Source organism: Salvelinus namaycush, unplaced genomic scaffold, assembly GCF_016432855.1.
Source record: "Salvelinus namaycush isolate Seneca unplaced genomic scaffold, SaNama_1.0 Scaffold615, whole genome shotgun sequence".
Taxonomy (NCBI): Eukaryota; Metazoa; Chordata; class Actinopteri; order Salmoniformes; family Salmonidae; genus Salvelinus; species Salvelinus namaycush.
The window spans coordinates 91,973-109,073 of record NW_024061326.1 but is presented as its reverse complement, the minus strand read 5'-3'; the positions used below and the strand labels follow the sequence as shown (position 1 = coordinate 109,073).

General features: G+C 46.5%; 1 protein-coding gene across 1 annotated transcript; it reads right to left on the bottom strand.

Annotated features, from left to right (window-relative positions):
- Window positions 1-5,355: 5,355 nt before the first annotated feature.
- Window positions 5,356-16,318, bottom strand: LOC120042117. The gene is made up of 5 exons (XM_038986976.1): window positions 16,133-16,318; window positions 13,842-14,067; window positions 12,466-13,478; window positions 11,806-12,120; window positions 5,356-5,469 (listed from the first exon to the last, which is right to left on the bottom strand). The coding sequence occupies exons 1-5, from the start codon at window positions 16,316-16,318 to the stop codon at window positions 5,356-5,358; spliced, it is 1,854 nt and encodes a 617-aa protein (XP_038842904.1).
- Window positions 16,319-17,101: the final 783 nt, after the last annotated feature.

Here is a 17,101-nt window from a genome sequence, read left to right as displayed (position 1 = left end):
AGATGAGCTATGTACAGGTGCAGTGATCTTTGGTGACGAGTATGAAGCGAGGGCCAGCCAACGAGAGCGTACAGGTCGCAGTGGTGGGTAGTATATAGGGCTTTGGTGACAAAATGGATGGCACTGTGACAGACTGCATCCAATTTGTTGAGTAGAGTGTTGGAGGCTATTTCATAAATGACATCGCCTAAGTCGAGGATCGGTAGGATGGTCAGTTTTACGAGGGTATGTTTGGCAGCATGAGTGAAGGATGCTTTGTTGCGAAATAGGAAGCCAATTCTAGATTTAAATTTGGATTGGAGATGTTAATGTGAGTCTGGAAGGAGAGTTTACAGTCTAACCAGACACCTAGGTATTTGTAGTTGTCCACATATTCTAAATCAGAACCGTCCAGAGTAGTGATGCTGGACGGGCGGGCAGGTACGGGCAGCGATCGATTGAAGAGCATGCATTTAGTTTTACTTGCATTTAAGAGCAGTTGGAGGCCATGGAAGGAGAGTTGTATGGCATTGAAGCTCGTCTGGAGGTTAGTTAACACAGTGTCCAAAGAAGGGCAAGAGATATACAGAATGGTGTCGTCTGCGTAGAGGTGGATCAGAGAATCACCTGCAGCAAGAGCTACATCATTGATGTATACAGAGAAGAGAGTCGGCCCGAGAATTGAACCCTTTGGCACCCCCATAGAGACTGCCAGAGGTCCGGACAACAAGCACTCCGATTTGACACACTGAACTCCATCAGAGAAGTAGTTGGTGAACCAGGCGAGGCAATCATTTGAGAAACCAAGGCTGTTGAGTCTGCCAATAAGAATGTTGTGATTTTACAGTCGAAAACCTTAGCCAGGTCGATGAAAACGGCTGCACAGTAATGTCTCTTATCGATGGCGGTCATGATATCGTTTAGGACCTTGAGCGTGGCTGAGGTGCACCCATGACCAGCTCTGAAACCAGATTGCATAGCGGAGAAGGTACGGTGGGATTCGAAATGGTCGGTTATCTGTTTGTTAACTTTGCTTTCGACGACTTTAGAAAGGCAGGGTAGAATAGATACAGGTCTGTAGCAGTTTGGGTCTAGAGTGCCTCACCCTTTGAAGTGGGGGATGACCACGGCAGCTTTCCAATCTATGGGAGTCTCAGACAATACGGAAGAGAGGTTGAACAGGCTAGTAATCGGGGTTGCAACAATTTCGGCAGATAGTTTTAGAAAGAGAGGGTCCAGATTGTCTAGCCCGGCTGATTTGTAGGGGTCCAGATTTTGCAGCTCTTTCAGAATATCACCTATCTGGATTTGGGTGAAGGAGAAGTGGGGGAGGTTTGGGCGAGTTGCTGTGGGGGGTGGAGGGCTGTTGATCGGGGTAGGGGTAGCCAGGTGGAAAGCATGGCCAGCTGTAGAAAAATGCTTATTGAAATTCTCAATTGTAGTGGATTTATCGGTGGTGGCAGTGTTTCCTATTGTCACGCCCTGACCTTAGTTATCTATGTTTTCTTTATTATTTTGGTTAGGTCAGGGTGTGACTAGGGTGTGTATGCTAGTTTTGTCCTGTCTAGGGTTTTTGTATATCTAGTGTAATGCCCGGGGTGTCGTGGATGAAAGGAGTCAAACGCAGGAGACAGAGAGTTCAGAATAGCGTTCCAAATTTAATTCCCCACACGGGTGAAAACACGACGCTACTCTAAAACAAATGTTTCACCACAAACAAAGTGAGAAACACGAATAAACACAAACCAACGAACACGTACCCTGACACACAAGAATGTACAGACTGTACACACAACATAGAATTCCCACCCAGCTCACGTCCTGACCAACACTAAACAAGCAAAACACATAAGAACTCTGGTCAGGACGTTACATCTAGGGTTTTTTGTAGGTCTAGGTATATATATGTCTATGGTGGCCTGATATGGTTCCCAATCAGAGGCAGCTGTTTTTCGTTGTCTCTGATTGGGGACCATATTTAGGTAGCCATTTTCCCTTGAGTATTTGTGGGTTCTTGTCTATGTCTAGTTGCCTGTCAGCACTCATTTGTATAGCTTCACGGTTCGTTTTGTTATTTTGTTAGTTTTGTTCAGTGTTCATTCTTAGATTAAAGAAGAATGTACGCATATCACGCTGCGCCTTGGTCTCCTCCTTTTGACGGCCGTGACACCTATCCTCAGTGCAGTGGGCAGCTGGAAGGAGGTGCTCTTATTCTCCATGGACTTTACAGTGTCCCAGAACTTTTTTTTGTTTGTGCTACAGGATGCAAATTTCTGCTTGAAAAAGCTAGGATTAGCTTTCCTAACTGCCTGTGTATATTGCTTCCTAACTTCCCTGAAAAGTTGCATATCATGGGGGCTGTTCGATGCTAATGCAGAACGCCACAGGATGTTTTGTGCTGGTCAAGGGAAGTCAGGTCTGGAGAGAACCAAGGGCTATGTGTGTTCTTAGTTCTACATTTTTTGAATGGGGCATGCTTATTTAAGATGGTGAGGAAAGCACTTTTAAAGAGTAACCAGGCATCCTCTACTGACGGGATGAGGTCAATATCCTTCCAGGATACCCGGGCCAGGTCCATTAGAAAGGCCTGCTCGCTGAAGTGTTTTAGGGAGCGTTTGACAGTGATGAGGGGTGGTCGTTTGACCGCAGACCCATTACGGATGCAGGCAATGATGCAGTGATCGCTGAGATCTTGGTTAAAAACAGCAGAGGTGTATTTGGAGGGCAAGTTGATTAGGATGATATCTATGAGGGTGCCCGTGTTTACGGATTTGGGGTTGTACCTGGTGGGTTCATTGATCATTTGTGTGAGATTGAGGGCATCAAGCTTAGATTGTAGGATGGCCGGGGTGTTAAGCATGTCACAGTTTAGGTCACTTAGCAGCACAAGCTCTGATGATAGATGGGGCAATCAATTAACATATGGTGTCCAGGGTACAGGTGGGGGCAGAGGGTTGTCTATAGCAAGCGGCAACGGTGAGAGACTTGTTTCTGGAAAGATGGATTTTTAAAAGTAGAAGTTCGTACTTTATGACATATTTTATTTTGGGTGGAGAAATTAAACCCAATATTACGTATTCCTGCGCCTGTCTCCTATCATTATACAGCCTGACAGAATAATCGACCCATCTAAATGGAGACAGTGGGTTAGGCCAAGCTGGCAACCACCGAGAGATAGTCCAGCATCACGAGGACTGTCTCTCCAGACTCAGCAGCGCCATGGACAGCGTGCTTGCAACCATCCTGCGGTTCCGGCCCTGGACCCTGGGCCCTCGTCTATGGTGGTGTGGTCTGGGAAATGGGCGGACTTGAGGTCGAGTCCCACGAGCGCTTCACCCTCCTCTTCCTCTCTGTGTTTGATCATCCTGTGGAGGGCCGAGAGGGGGGTGAGTCCCTACTCCGACTATGCCAGGGATCTAGGACCGCCTCGGAGAGCGCCTGATGGAACGAGTCTGCTTTGGTCAACGTGTTCCGCAGCGGTCTGCGGGAGAAGGTACAGATGGAGTTAGCCTGCCGTGATGACAACCTGTCACTCGACCAGGTCATCAGCATGGCGATCCGGTTGGACAACCTCCTGCGGTCCCGGCGAAGACCTGCTATGAGTCCGGAGCCCATGGCTACACCTGCTCCGTGGCCAGAGCCGATGGAGGTGGGCTCTGCACGTTTGCCTGAGGCAGAGCATAAGAGAAGAAGGAATCTGGGCCTCTGCTCCTATTGTTGAGAAAGGGGTCATTTTTCCCCGACCTGCCCGCGAAGGATGCAAGATCTCCTCTCCTTTTCTGTCAATTCCCATTTAATTCCATGAATACCCTAGCCTCTCACTCCTGTTTGCTCTGATTGATTCCGGAGCTGACGGGAATCTTTTAGAAAGTGCACTGGCCACTGGCCACTGCATTACGTATTCCTTTGGTTCCCCTACAGTCACCCATTCCGGTTCGAGCCCTGGATAATCATCCAATAAGGACAGCGCTTATACATCACATCACTGTTCCAGTTTCTCTGCTGACCCATGACACACATTTAGAACAGATCACCTTTTTGATTATAGACACCCCCACGCACCCCGTTGTTTTAGGTCTCGCCTGGTTGACTTGGCATAACCCTGTAATTTCATGGTCCGAGAGGAGACTGCTGGTTTGGTCACAGGAGTGTCAGGGGAGGTGTCTCACGATGTCTGTCAACACGACTACGGTGGAAATTCCGGACCACGCCCCTCAAGTGGATTTACCGGAGGAATACCAGGATCTGCACCGGGTTTTCTCTAAGACCCAGGCTACACGCCTGCCTCCTCATTGGGAGAACTGGGACTGTGCCATTGACCTGCTGTCTGACGCAGCCCTCCCAAGAGGACACGTCTATCCCCTCTTCTATGCGGAGACTGAGGCCATGGAGACCTACGTACAGGAGAGCCTCCAGCAGGGTTTTATCCGCCCCTCTACGTCACCAGCCTCCTCAAACTTATTTTTTGTTAAGAAGTAAGATGGGGCACTGCACCCCTGCATTGATTATCGAACACTGAATAAAGCCACCGTTAAGTTCAGCTATCCTTTGTCCCTCATCCCAACCATCATCGAACAAACGACTATCTCGTAATAACCTTTGGTATGTCTAATGCTCACTCAGTCTTCTAGGCCTTTATTAACAAAGGTTTTCAGGACATGCTGGGAAGGGGCGTAGTGATTTATATAGATGAGATTTTGGTCTATTCTGATGACCGCGCCCAGCATGTCTCATTAGTCTGGTCTGTGCTGAGAAGACTGTTTGAGCATGATCTATCTGTTAAACAAGAGAAATGTTTGTTTTTCCAGCGGACCGTGTCCTTTTTGGGCTTCCTCATATCCACTCATATCCACGGAGGGAGTGGAGATGGAGGAGCAACGCGTCAGGTCATGGCCCATCCCCAACTCCGTGAAAGCAGTCCAGCGATTCCTGGGGTTAGCCAACAATTTCCAGAGGGCTTCAGCATGGTGGTCACGCCTCTTACCTCCCTGCTGAGAGGATGTCCCCAGTGGCTTCGTTGGACGGCGGAGGCGGAGAGGGTGTTCGAGACACTGAAGGCAGTGGTGTGGGACATGGACTCCGACATAAGGCAGGCCCTGCGCACGGAACCCGCACCTGCACAGTGCCTGGAGAACAGCACCTACATGCCCGTGGGTGTGCGGGACCGCTTCCTTAACTGGGCGCATACGGCGCCTGTGTCGGGTCATCCTGGGATAAGCCGTACCATCATCTGTCTGACTGAGAAGTACTAGTTGCCCACCTTGGCTACGCCTGAGTTTACATCTCTTCCTGCTCCCTCTGTGCCCAGTCAAAGACACCCAGACACCTCCCTTATGGAAAGCTCCTTCCCCTGCCAGTTCCACAACGACCTTGGTCTCACCTTTCGGTTGACTTTGTCACTGACCTTCCCCCCTCCCAGGGAACACCACCATTCTCGTCATTGTGGACCGGTTTTCCAAAGCTTGTCGCCTCCTTCCTCTGCCTGGGCTCCTGTCGGCCATGCAAACCGCGGAGGCTCTTTATACGCACATCTGTCGGCACTAAGGGATCCCGGAGGGCATTGAACACTGGGGGTCACGGTCTGTCTCACCTCCGGGTGCCGTACTCAAGCTAATGGGCAGGTGAAGAGGATCAATCAGGAAGTGGGCTGGTTCCTGAGGTGTTACAGTCAGGACCGGCTGGGGGAGTTGGCGGATTGTCTACCTTGGGCTGAGTACTCGCAGAATTCCCTCCGCCACTCCTCCACTAACCTCACTCCTTTCCAGTGTGTGTTGCGGTATCAGCCGGCCCTGTCACCTTGGCATACGATCCAGACCTTGGCCCCTGCTGTGGTCGAGTGGTTTTGGCACACTGAGGAGCCCTGGAACGCTGCGCACACTCGTCTCTAGCGGGCAGTGTGTCGGCGCAAGGAACAGGCCGACCGCCATCGCAGTGAGGCGCCTGTTTTCTCTCCAGACAACCGGGTCTGATTCTCCACCCTCTGCCTGCCGCTCCGCCTGCCCTGTCAGAAGCTGAGCCTACAGTTTGTGGGGCCGGTGTCGTCCCGCTGCTGGTGTAGTGCGTCGAGGAAGGTGGGAAGTACGGTCACGGATCCTCCCAGTACTACTGCTTCTCATTCCGTTCACCAGCTCCGGAGGTCTTCGTCACCGGCCTTCTAGGTGTCACTGAACTGGATTCATTACCATCAACCCCGGACTGTCTTGTCTCATCACGCACACTTGGTTCCTATTCCCCCTGAATAGTATGTGTATATATGTGCCCTCTGTTCCCCATTGTCCTTGTTGATTATTGTCGCCATGTCCGTTGGTCTTGTGAGTACCTGTGTTCTGTTGTATCGGCTTTCATGCTACGTGTTATTGTGCACTTGTTTTTACGGGTCTCGTCCCGTGTATTATTCAGAGGTTTACACCTCGCTCGTTTTTTGGGGTTGCATCCCTGTGTAATGTATTTACTTGTTTTGTGCTTCGTCCCCGACATTTTCATGACGTACTTTATTTTGGGTGGAGAAATTTAAAAAAAACGATTCTGTATTCCTGCGCCTGTCTCCTATCATTATACTCCGCCAACCCTGATCTCCTAGCCGTGTCTGAATCCTGGCTTAGGAAGGCCACCAAAAATTCAGAAATTTCCATCCCCAATTATTTTCCATCTAGACAGAACTGCTAAAGGGGGCGGAATTGCAATATACTGCAGAGATACCCTGCAGAGGTCTGTCATACTATCCAGGTCTATGCCCAAACAGTTTGAGCTTCTACTTTTAAAGATCCATCTCTCCAGAAATAAGTCCCTAACTGTTGCCATTTGTTATAGACCCCCCTCAGACCCCCTCGGCTCCCAGCTGTGCCCACCTGGACACCATATGTGAATTGATTGCCCTCCATCTATCGTCAGAGTTTGTAATGCTAGGTGGCCTAAATTGGGATATGCTTAACACCCCGGCCGTCCTACAATCTAAAATAGATGCCCTCAATCTCACACAGATTATCAAAAAACCTACGAGGTACAACCCCAAATCCGTACACATGGGCACCCTCATAGATATCATCCTGATCAACTTGCCCTCTAAATACACCTCTGCTGTTTTCAACCAGGATCTCAATGATCACTGCCTCATTGCCTGCGTCAGTTATGGGTCCGCAGTCAAACGACCACCCCTGATCACTGTCAAACGCTCCCTAAAAAACTTCAGCGAGCAGGCCTTTCTAATCGACCTGGCCCCATCCCGTCAGTAGAGGATGCCTGGTTATTCTTTAAAAGTGCTTTCCTCACCATCTTAAATAAGCATGCCTCGCTCAAAAAAATTTGAACCAAGAACAGATATAGCCCTTGGTTCACTCCAGACTTGACTGTCCTTGACCAGCACAAAACACCCTGTGGTGTACTGCACTAGCATTGGATAGTCTCCGCGATATCCAACTTTTCAGGGAAGTCAGGAACCAAATCACACAGTCAATTAGGAAAGCTAAGGCTAGCTTTTTCAAACAGAAATTTGCATCCTGCAGCACTAATTCCAAAAAGTTTTGGGACACTGTAAAGGCCATGGAGAATAAGAGCACCTCCTCCCACCTGCCCATTCCACTGAGACTAGGAGACACTGTCACCACCGATAAATCCACGATAATCAAGAATTTCAATAAGCATTTCTCTACGGCTGGCCATGCTTTCCACCTGGATACCCCTACCCCGGCCAACAGCTCTGCATCCCCCGAAACAACTGGCCCAAGCCCCCACAATTCTCCTTCACCCAAATCCAGACAGCTGATGTTCTGAAAGAGCTGCAAAATGTGGATCCCTACAAATCAGCTGGGCTAGACAATCTGGACCCTCTCTCCCTAAAATTATCCGCCGCCATTGTTGCAACCCCTCTCTTTCGTATCGTCTGAGATTCCTAAAGATAGCAAAGTGGCCGTCGTCATCCCCTCTTCAAATGGGGAGACACTCTAGACCTAAACTGTTACAGACCTGTATCCATCCTGCCCTGCCTTTCTAAAGTCTTTGAAAGCCAATTGAACAAACAGATCACCAACCATTTCGAATCTCACCGTACCTTCTCCACTACGCAACCTGGTTTCCGAGCTGGTCACGGGTGCACCTCAGCCACGCTCAAAGTCCTAAACGATATCATAACCCCCATCGATAAAAGACAGTACTGTGCAGCCGTTTTCATCGACCTGGCCAATGCAGTCAACTCTGTCAATCACCGTATTCTTATCGGCAGACTAAACAGCCTTGGATTCTCTAATGACTGCCTCACCTGCTTCACTAACTACTTCTCAGATAGAGTTCAGTGTGTCAAAACGGAGGGCCTGTTGTCTGGACCTCTGGCAGTCTCTATGGGGGTGCCACAGGGTTCAATTCTCAGGCCGACTCTTCTCTGTATATATCAATGATGACGCTCTTGCTGCGGGTGATTCTTTGATCCACCTTTACGCAGACGACACCATTCTGTATACATCTGGCTCTTCTTTGGACACTGTGTTAACAAACCTCCAAACGAGCTTCAACGCCATGCAACACTCCTTCCGTGGCCTCCAACTGCTCTTAAATGCTAGTAAAACTAAATGCATGCTCTTCAACCGACTGCTGCCCGCACCCGACCGCCCGACTAGCATCACTACTCTGGATGGTTCTGACTTAGAATATGCGGACAACTACAAATACCTAGGTGTCTGGTTAGACTGTAAACTCTCCTTCCAGACTCACATTAAGCATCTCCTATCCAAAGTTACATCTAGAATCGGCTTTCTATTTCACAACAAGGCCTACTTCACTCATGCTGCAAAACTAATCCTCGTAAAACTGATTATCCTACCGATCCTTGATTTCGGCGATGTCATTTACAAATTAGCCTCCAATACTCTACTCAGCAAATTGGATGCAGTCTATCACAGTGCCATCCATTTTGTCACCAAAACCCCATATACTACCCACCACTGCGACCTGTATGCTCTCGTTGGCTGGACCTCGCTACATATTCATTGCCAAACCCACTGGCTCCAGGTCATCTATAAGTCTTTGCTAGGTAAAGCTCCGCCTTATCTCAGCTCACTGGTCCCCATAGCAACACCAACTCATAGCACGCGCTCCAGCTGGTATATTTCACTGGAAATCCCCAAAGCCAACACCTCCTTTAGCCGCCTGTCCTTCCAGTTCTCTGCTGCCAATGACTGGAAAGAATTGCAAAAATCACTGAAGTTGGAGACTTATATCTCCCTCACTAACTTTAATGCGTCAACTGTCCGAGCAGCTTACCGATCGCTGCAGCTGTACACAGCCCATCTGTAAATAGCCCAACCAACCTACTTCCTACCTCAACCCCATATTTGTTTTTTGTTTTTCTGCTCTTTTGCACACCAGTATTTCTACTTGCACATCCTCATCTGCACATATATCACTCCAGTGTAAATTGCTCAAATGTAATTACTTCTCCACTATTGGCCTATGTATTACCTTAAATCCTTACTCAATTTGCACACACTGTATACAGATTTCTATATTGTGTTACTGACTGTACATTTGTTTATTCCATTTGTAACTCTGTGTTGTTGTTTTTGTCGCACTGCTTTGCATCTGTCAGGGTTGTGTGCGGAGAATATTCGGAGTCAAACGCAGGACACAGGTGTTGAGCGAAACCACAGTGTTTTACTCAAAATGAAGGCAAAATTCCACAAATGGAAATAAACAGATACATACACGTATCAACCACAACCACTAACGCACAAACAATCACGGACAAAACAGAAATGAAAGCCAGAGGGTTAAATAGGGAACATGATGGGGGAATTTAAACCAGGTGTGTAATATACAGACAAAACAAAACGAAACTGAAAAATGGATCGATGGTGACTAGAAAGCCGGTGACGTCGACCGCCGAACACCACCCGAACAAGGAGAAGGGCCGACTTCGGCGGAAGTCGTGACAGCATTATCTTGGCCAGGTCGCAGTTGTAAATGAGAACTTGTTCTCAACTGGCCTACCTGGTTAAATAAAGGTGAAATAAAATACATGTAAAAAACAGCGTGACAATATCAAATGATTGACCATTCATAATACAGGTGTTTTGCTTAATTCAAAGTCAATATGTTTTAGATATCACAACTAGCATCCAGGTTTACTTAGGTTATTTGTTTGATCTCAGTCTACCACTAACGTATAAAATACATACTGTAGGCTACCTTACTAGAATTAAACAATACTTCCATAGTCTATGCCACCTCAGTAACAAAGTTCCAAAAAAGAAATGAGGATTCAAGAAAACATCTCTCTTCAATGGCCTCAGCTATTAACCATATGATCAACAAGGTCAAATGCAGCCCTAAAGTCAACAAGCAGCTCAGCCACAAGGTTATCTTGGTCAAGTGATCGGAGCCATTGATCGGTTAAATCAGCTGTTGCAGTCGAGGGATCTTCACAGTACGCATGCTGGTAGAGAAATAAGATGTGCTGGATGTGTAATTATCTAGGCCTAAAACATTTGATTGAAGAGTAGATCAAATCAAATGTTATTTGTCACATGCGCCGAATACAAAAGGTGTGTAGACCTTATAGTGAAATGCTTCCTTACAAGCCCTTAACCAACAATGCTTTAAGAAGTTTTCAGAAAAAAAAGTGTTAGGTCAATTAAAAAAAAATAAAAGTAACAAATGATTAAACAGCAGCAGTAAAATAACAATAGCGAGGATATATACAGGGGGTACCGGTACAGAGTCAAAGTGCATTGGCACCGGTTAGTCGAGGTAATTGAGGTAATATGTACATGTAGGTAGAGTTAAAGTGACTATGCATAGATAATAAACAGAGAATAGCAGCAGAGTAAAAGAGAGGTCTGGGTAGCCCATTGATTAGCTTTTCATGAGTCTTATGAGTTGGGGTAGAAGCTGTTGGAGGTGTACCTGAATTCTTGCAATGTAGTTCAATAAATTATTAACTAAGGAAATCAATATCAGCTGACTATAGAACCTGCCAACAGTGCCTATTGTTAAAAACATGTTTGAACCTGTCTGTATCCATGTTGATTTAGCCAATTAGCAACCTCTCTTGCTCAAGAGCATCAGATATTCCTCCATTCATTCTCTATCATATTCCCTCTATCATATTCCCATCTATCATATTCCCATCTATCATATTCCTGTCTATCATATTCCTCTCTATCAAATTTCTCTCCATCAAATTCAGCTCTACCCTCCATCCTCTCCCCCTCCCTTTCCGTCCTCCTCATCTCAGCACAGCCCCGCTCCATCGGGTCGATTTGAAATTCAACATTTAAACAGTGCAACTCTCCCCAGATTTGTGAAAAGTAAACATTGTGTGTTTATACTGTGTTGTACAGTATGTCTTGACAAAAATCAAACAGAGAGTAAACCTTTGTAATGTAATATTTTTATTCCTTTTTTCATTGCATGCAAAAATACAGTATCCCTCCCTGCTCTCTCTCTATTACCCAGTCTACTCATCCATCTTCAAGCTTTCATCCCTTCCCTGCTCTTCTATCACCCTCTCAGTTCCTTTTTCTTCTTCTCCAGTCTCTTCCTCTCCTCTTTCCTCATCTTTTCTCTCTTCTTCTCCTCCTTTTCTTGAATCTTTCGCTCCATCTCCAGGAACTCAGCTTGAGCTTTCTCTCTCTTTTTCAGCTCCTCAGAACACTTCTTCTCTTTCTTAATCCTGTCTTTCATCATGTCATTATGTATCTTCATCACCCCCTCTAACCTCTTTTTCTCTGCCTTTTCCTTCTCTTTTCTTTCCTTCTCTCTCTTTTTCTGTTCTAACTTCTCCCTCTTCTTCTCAGCCTTCATGACTTTCTTCTGCTCTTTCTCTCTCTCCTTCACGTCTTTCTCCTCCCTCTTTTTTTGCTCCTCCTGCTTGTGTTTCATCTCCTTTCTCTCTTTCTCGTCATCTTTCAACTTCTTATTCAGTTTCTTATTTTTCTCTTTTTCCTCCATCTTCAAACACGGGATTTTCTGCATGTGGTTCATGACCAGAAAGCCCACTCTTCCCAGGATGGTCTCTGCTCTCTCTGATGAAACCTTCCCATTGGAGCACTTGGAATGGGCACAGTCCACCTCACTCTTCAATCCCTCCCTCGGGCTCACATCCTTGACGCTCCTCTCTTCACTCTCAATTTCAAGTCTTATCCAACAATCCTAACAGGAAGACATTGACTCTAGATGTAGTATTGTTTCAGTGTTGCACATTCAATACACATTTGAGTAATCAACATACAATGATGGCCTCATGGGACACCCCATTAGATTTTACAATACCCATAGATGTACTTCCTGAGTCCATACTAAAAGTAATACAAATGTTAACCTTAGTAAGGGGTGATGTTTTATACTATCAGCAAAGAGCAGCAGGGTTGGGGTCAATTCCAGTCAATTCAGGTCAATTCAGGAAGTACTCTAAAATTCAAATTCTCTACAACGCTTTGAATTGAAATGGAACTGACCCCCAACCTGTAAAGTAGTAGTGTAAAACAGGACACCTACCATTGCCTCTTCCAGGGTCCAGGGCCTGGGTTCATCATCATCCTCTGACCTGCATATGGAGGCTCCCACTCTAACAGGCGTCTTAGTGACCACGCAGATCAGAGGGGTGGGCAGCTCATCATTGCGGGTTGCAGTTAAGTCAGCATCTGAGACCAGCTGGTGAGCGTGAGGGCAGATATCCACCTCCTCAGTAGTGCCCTTCACTTTCTGATCTGGCTGCTTGTGGTCCTTGTCATGGATGCATGCCAGGCTTGGAGGAAGTGCAAGGACAGGGCTTTTATCACCGGTCAGTTCCTCTCTCTTGACAGTGGATGTAACTGCACTTGCCTCTGTGTCAACTGAGCACTCTGTGGTGTTCTCAACGGTCTCCTCTGGCTGTTTGTGGTCAATGTTCTGGGTGCAGGGCAGCCTTAGAAGCAGAGCTGCAGGTGCAGGAGGACTTTTATCAGCCAAAAACTCCTCTTCGAGGACAGTGGACACGGAAGCGGCTGCTTCACTGACAACTGGACACTTGCTGGTACCCTCTACTGCATCCTCTGGCCGTTTGTAGTCATTGTCAAAGACAAGTTGCAGGCTTGAAGGCAGCACTGAGGGAAGACCTGTAGCTGCCGATGGATCCTCGCTATTAGCGGCGACTGAGCACTTAGTGGCGCCCTCTTTCGTCTCCTCTGGCTGCTTATGGTCACTGTCCAAAATGTGTGACAAGCTTGGAGGCAGCCTTGGATCAGGGCTTTTATCCAGGTCCTCTCCCTGGACAATGGATGTGCCTACAGTCATCTCTGTGGCAACGGAGGACTCGGTGGCGTCCTCTTTTTCCTCCTTGGTCAGTTTGTGTTCAGAGTCACGGATACATGGCGAGCTTGGAGGCAGTGCTGCAGGGTCAGGAGGGCTTTGATCAGCTGCCATGTCCTCTTTGAGTTGAGTGGACACATCATTGGTTGTTTCACTGGCAACTGGACACTTGTTGGTTCCCTCTACTGCCGCCCCTGGCAGTTTGTAGTCAATGTCAAAGACTGGTGGCAGGCATGGAGGCAGCACTGAAGGAAGAATTCTAGCTGCCCACCGGTTCTTGACAGTGGCTGTACCTGCAGTGGCCACTTTGGCAACTCGGCACTCCGTGGCTGAAACAGCAGGCTGGGAGGTTTCCGGGACATTGAATGAATTGCCAATGAACCGCTGAGCCAGTGGTGGGAGAGAGAAAGGATAGAATCTGTCCTCTTCCTTGATATTAGATATTGCCACTGTAGCAACTGAGACCTCAGTGGTTCCCTCTACTGTCTGCTGTGGTGGAATGGAGTCATTGTTAAAGAAGTGTGGCAGGTATCGATGCAGCATTGAGGAAAGATGTGTATCTGTCGATAAGTCCTCTCCTTTACCAGCAGATACATCTGCAGTGGTCTCTGTGGCAACTGGGCACTCAACAGGGACAAAGTATGAAAATACAATGAACCGCTTGTCATCCTGAGCGCGTATGGCCAATGGAGAGGGGGGATGCAACATGGTTGGTATAGGCCTCCGATTGGTGAAAGCCAGTGGTGGGAGGGAGTCAATACAGTGAGCCATGAACTCAGTGAGTGGACGGTTGGTCACATCTCTCACATTCTGCAGGAGAAAAGAAACAGACATGATGAAAGTGATCACATTCAGTACATACATACTTTATGAGTGAACACTATATACTAATACATCACATATACAGTGCCTTCGGAAAGTATTTAGACCCCTTCACTTTTTCCACATTTTGTTACCTCACAGCCTTATTCTAAAATTGATTAAATAATTATTTGCGCTCATCAATCTACACACAATACCCCATATTGACAAAGCAAAATCTGAATCGTTCCACATTCATTACAACAACAAAAAAAATGGCGATTTACTTTCGTATTGAATACTTTGTTGAAGCACCTTTGGCAGCAGTTACACCATAAAATCTTCTTGGGTTTTACTCTACAAGCTTGGCATACTTGTGTTTGGGGACTTTCTTCCATTCTTCTCTGCAGATCCTCTCAAGCTCTGTTAGGTTGGATGGGGAGCGTTGCTGCACAGCTATTTTCAGGTCTCTCCAAGTCCGGGCTCTGGCTGGGCCACTCAAGGACATTCAGAGACGTGTCCCAAAGTCACTCCTGCGTTGTCTTGGCTTTGTTCTTAGGGTCGTTGTTCTGTTGGAAGGTGACCCTTCGCCCCAGTCTGAGGTCCTGAGCGCTCTGGAGCAGGTTTTGATCAAGGTTCTCTCTGTACTTTGCTCAGTTCATCTTTACCTCGATCTTGACTAGTCTCCTAGTCCATGCCGCTGAAAAACATCCCCACAGCATGATGCTGCCACCACCGTGCTTCACCGTGCCGTAGGTGCCAGATTTCCTCCAGACATGACGCTTGGCAATCAGGCCAAAGATTTCAATCTTGGTTTCATCAGACCAGAGCATCTTGTTTCTCATGGATCTGAGAGTCTTTAGGTGCCTGTTGGCAAACTCCAAGCGGGCTGTCATGTGCCTTTTAACAGCCTGATCGGTGATGTGCTGCAGAGATGGTTGTCCTTCTGGAAGGATCTCCTATCTCCACAGAGGAACTCTTGAGCTCTGTCAGAGTCACCATCGGGTTCTTGGCCACCTCCCTGACCAAGGCCCTTCTCCTCCGAATGCTCAGCTTGGCCGGGCGGCCGGCTCGAGGAAGAGTCTTGGTGGTTCCAAACGTCTTCCATTTTAGAATGATGGAGGCCACTGTGTTCTTGGGGACCTTCAATGCTGCAGAGATTTCTTGATACCCTTCCCTAGATCTCATCCTCGACACAATCCTCTGAACTCTACGGACAATTCCTTCGACCTCATGGTTTGGTGTTTGCTCTGACATGCACTGTCAACTGTGGGACCTTATATAGACAGGTGTGTGCCTTTCCAAATCATGTCCTATCAATTTCATTTACCACATGTCGTAGACACATCTCAAGGACGATCAATGGAAACAGGATGCACCTGACCTCAATTTCGAGACTCATAGCAAAGGGTCTGAATTCTTATGTTAATAAGGTATTTCTGTTTTTAAGTTTAATACATTTGCAAAAAAAAATGTAAAACAGTTTTTTCGCTGTGTCATTATGGGGTATTGTGTGTATTATTTAATCCATTTTAGAATGAGGCTGTAACGTAACAAAAGGGTGGAAAAAGAAAAGGTGTCTGAATACTTTCCCGAAGACGCTGTATATATCTATTGTCCTCTCAGATGCTCTGCACCAGTCTGTACCAACCCTGGGTCTTCTAGGCAACGAGTCAGCTAAGTGTAAAAATACATGCCCCACACCCAGCATAACATTTTACATTTTAGACATTTAGCAGAAGCATTTATCCAGAACGACTTACAGTTAGTGCATTCAATTTAAGGTAGCTAGGTGGGACAACTACATAATCCTGATATGAAGGTCTACGAGAGATCGCTTGGTCTTGTTATTTAATTTTTTTCAAGACAAGGCAACTATAAGAACTGAGGACTATGTACATAACAATACTCAGAGACATACACGATACAACACAAGAAAAGTTATCAGACAAAATACTGTTAGCTTACGTTCAATGGCATATGGGACATTTTGCCCGTATATTGACATATATTTGCTTTAATCAATATTGTTCAACAGAACTCTAGTCGACTTTGTCAAAGTTGGTTTTGTTACCTCCTCAATCAGGCTTGGCATTTTCCTCGTCTCAAACCAAATCCTCTTCATCTCCTTCTCCTGCTCCCTCTGGATCTGCCACATCAGAGCCAACCTGGCACCCAGCTCCATCATGTAGTCTGTCTGGATCTCCCTTTCCTTCAACTGACACTCAGCCCTCCTCTGTGTCAGCGTTGAACCCTCCATGTCTTCCTCCTAGCTAACAATAACTCTGGAAATTACATAACGTTGTAGTAAGTGGCGTGTTGCTAACCAAATAGTAATGCATCTCTTTACGATGTGCACACGTTTCTTCCCGTTTACTTACAATTAAGCAAGTGACAATCCCAATCCAGAGATGATTACGCAGTAGGCCTATCTGAAATACTAGTAAAAAGTTGGCCGCTGGAAAAGCGACCAAGTTCAAATGAATCGATTTTGGCTGTTCCTATCATTATGTGCACAATATCCTTCATGACATCATCATTGTGATGCAAGGCGTTGCTATTGGAGATGACAAAGTACAAAAGACTTTAAAAAGAAAACTTCAGGCTCTCTCTGTACCTTACTATTGAGCCATATTCAACCCCCCATGTAACACCATTCCATATTGAGCCTTGTTCAACCCCCCATGTAACACCACTCCATATTGAGCCTTATTCAACCCCCCATGTAACACCACTCCATATTGGGCCTGGTTCTCACAAACCACACTAATCACTTATATAATATCATTCAAAAAAGATTTTTGGGAAGAAAGTGACCCTATATCCATCATGGACCTAACTTGTTGTACAGTTTCACCTATTGTAAACACTCCAGTCTTCTCTTTGAGTGCCTCTGAGTGCAACTCAATTTAAAGAGGTACATATTTGGTACATATTTATAGAGATAATTGATTGCAATATATGTTGGGGATTAACACAGAGATGGGGTTTTCTTTCATCAATAGAATGTATTTGCCATTAGGCTGGCTCACTACAACAACTG

What these genes read in the sequence shown, in the direction of transcription:
- LOC120042117 (XM_038986976.1), bottom strand. Translation starts at nt 16,318, where the DNA reads ATGGAGGGTTCAACGCTGACACAGAGGAGGGCTGAGTGTCAGTTGAAG. An exon ending in GGACCCTGGAAGAGGCAATG is followed by an intron (nt 12,121 to 12,465) that starts GTAGGTGTCCTG and finishes TCTTCCTGTTAG; the next exon opens with GATTGTTGGATAAGACTTGA. An exon ending in AAAAGAGGGAGGAGAAAGAC is followed by an intron (nt 5,470 to 11,805) that starts GTGAAGGAGAGA and finishes CATGGCCGACAG; the next exon opens with GAGCCCAGGCAGAGGAAGGA.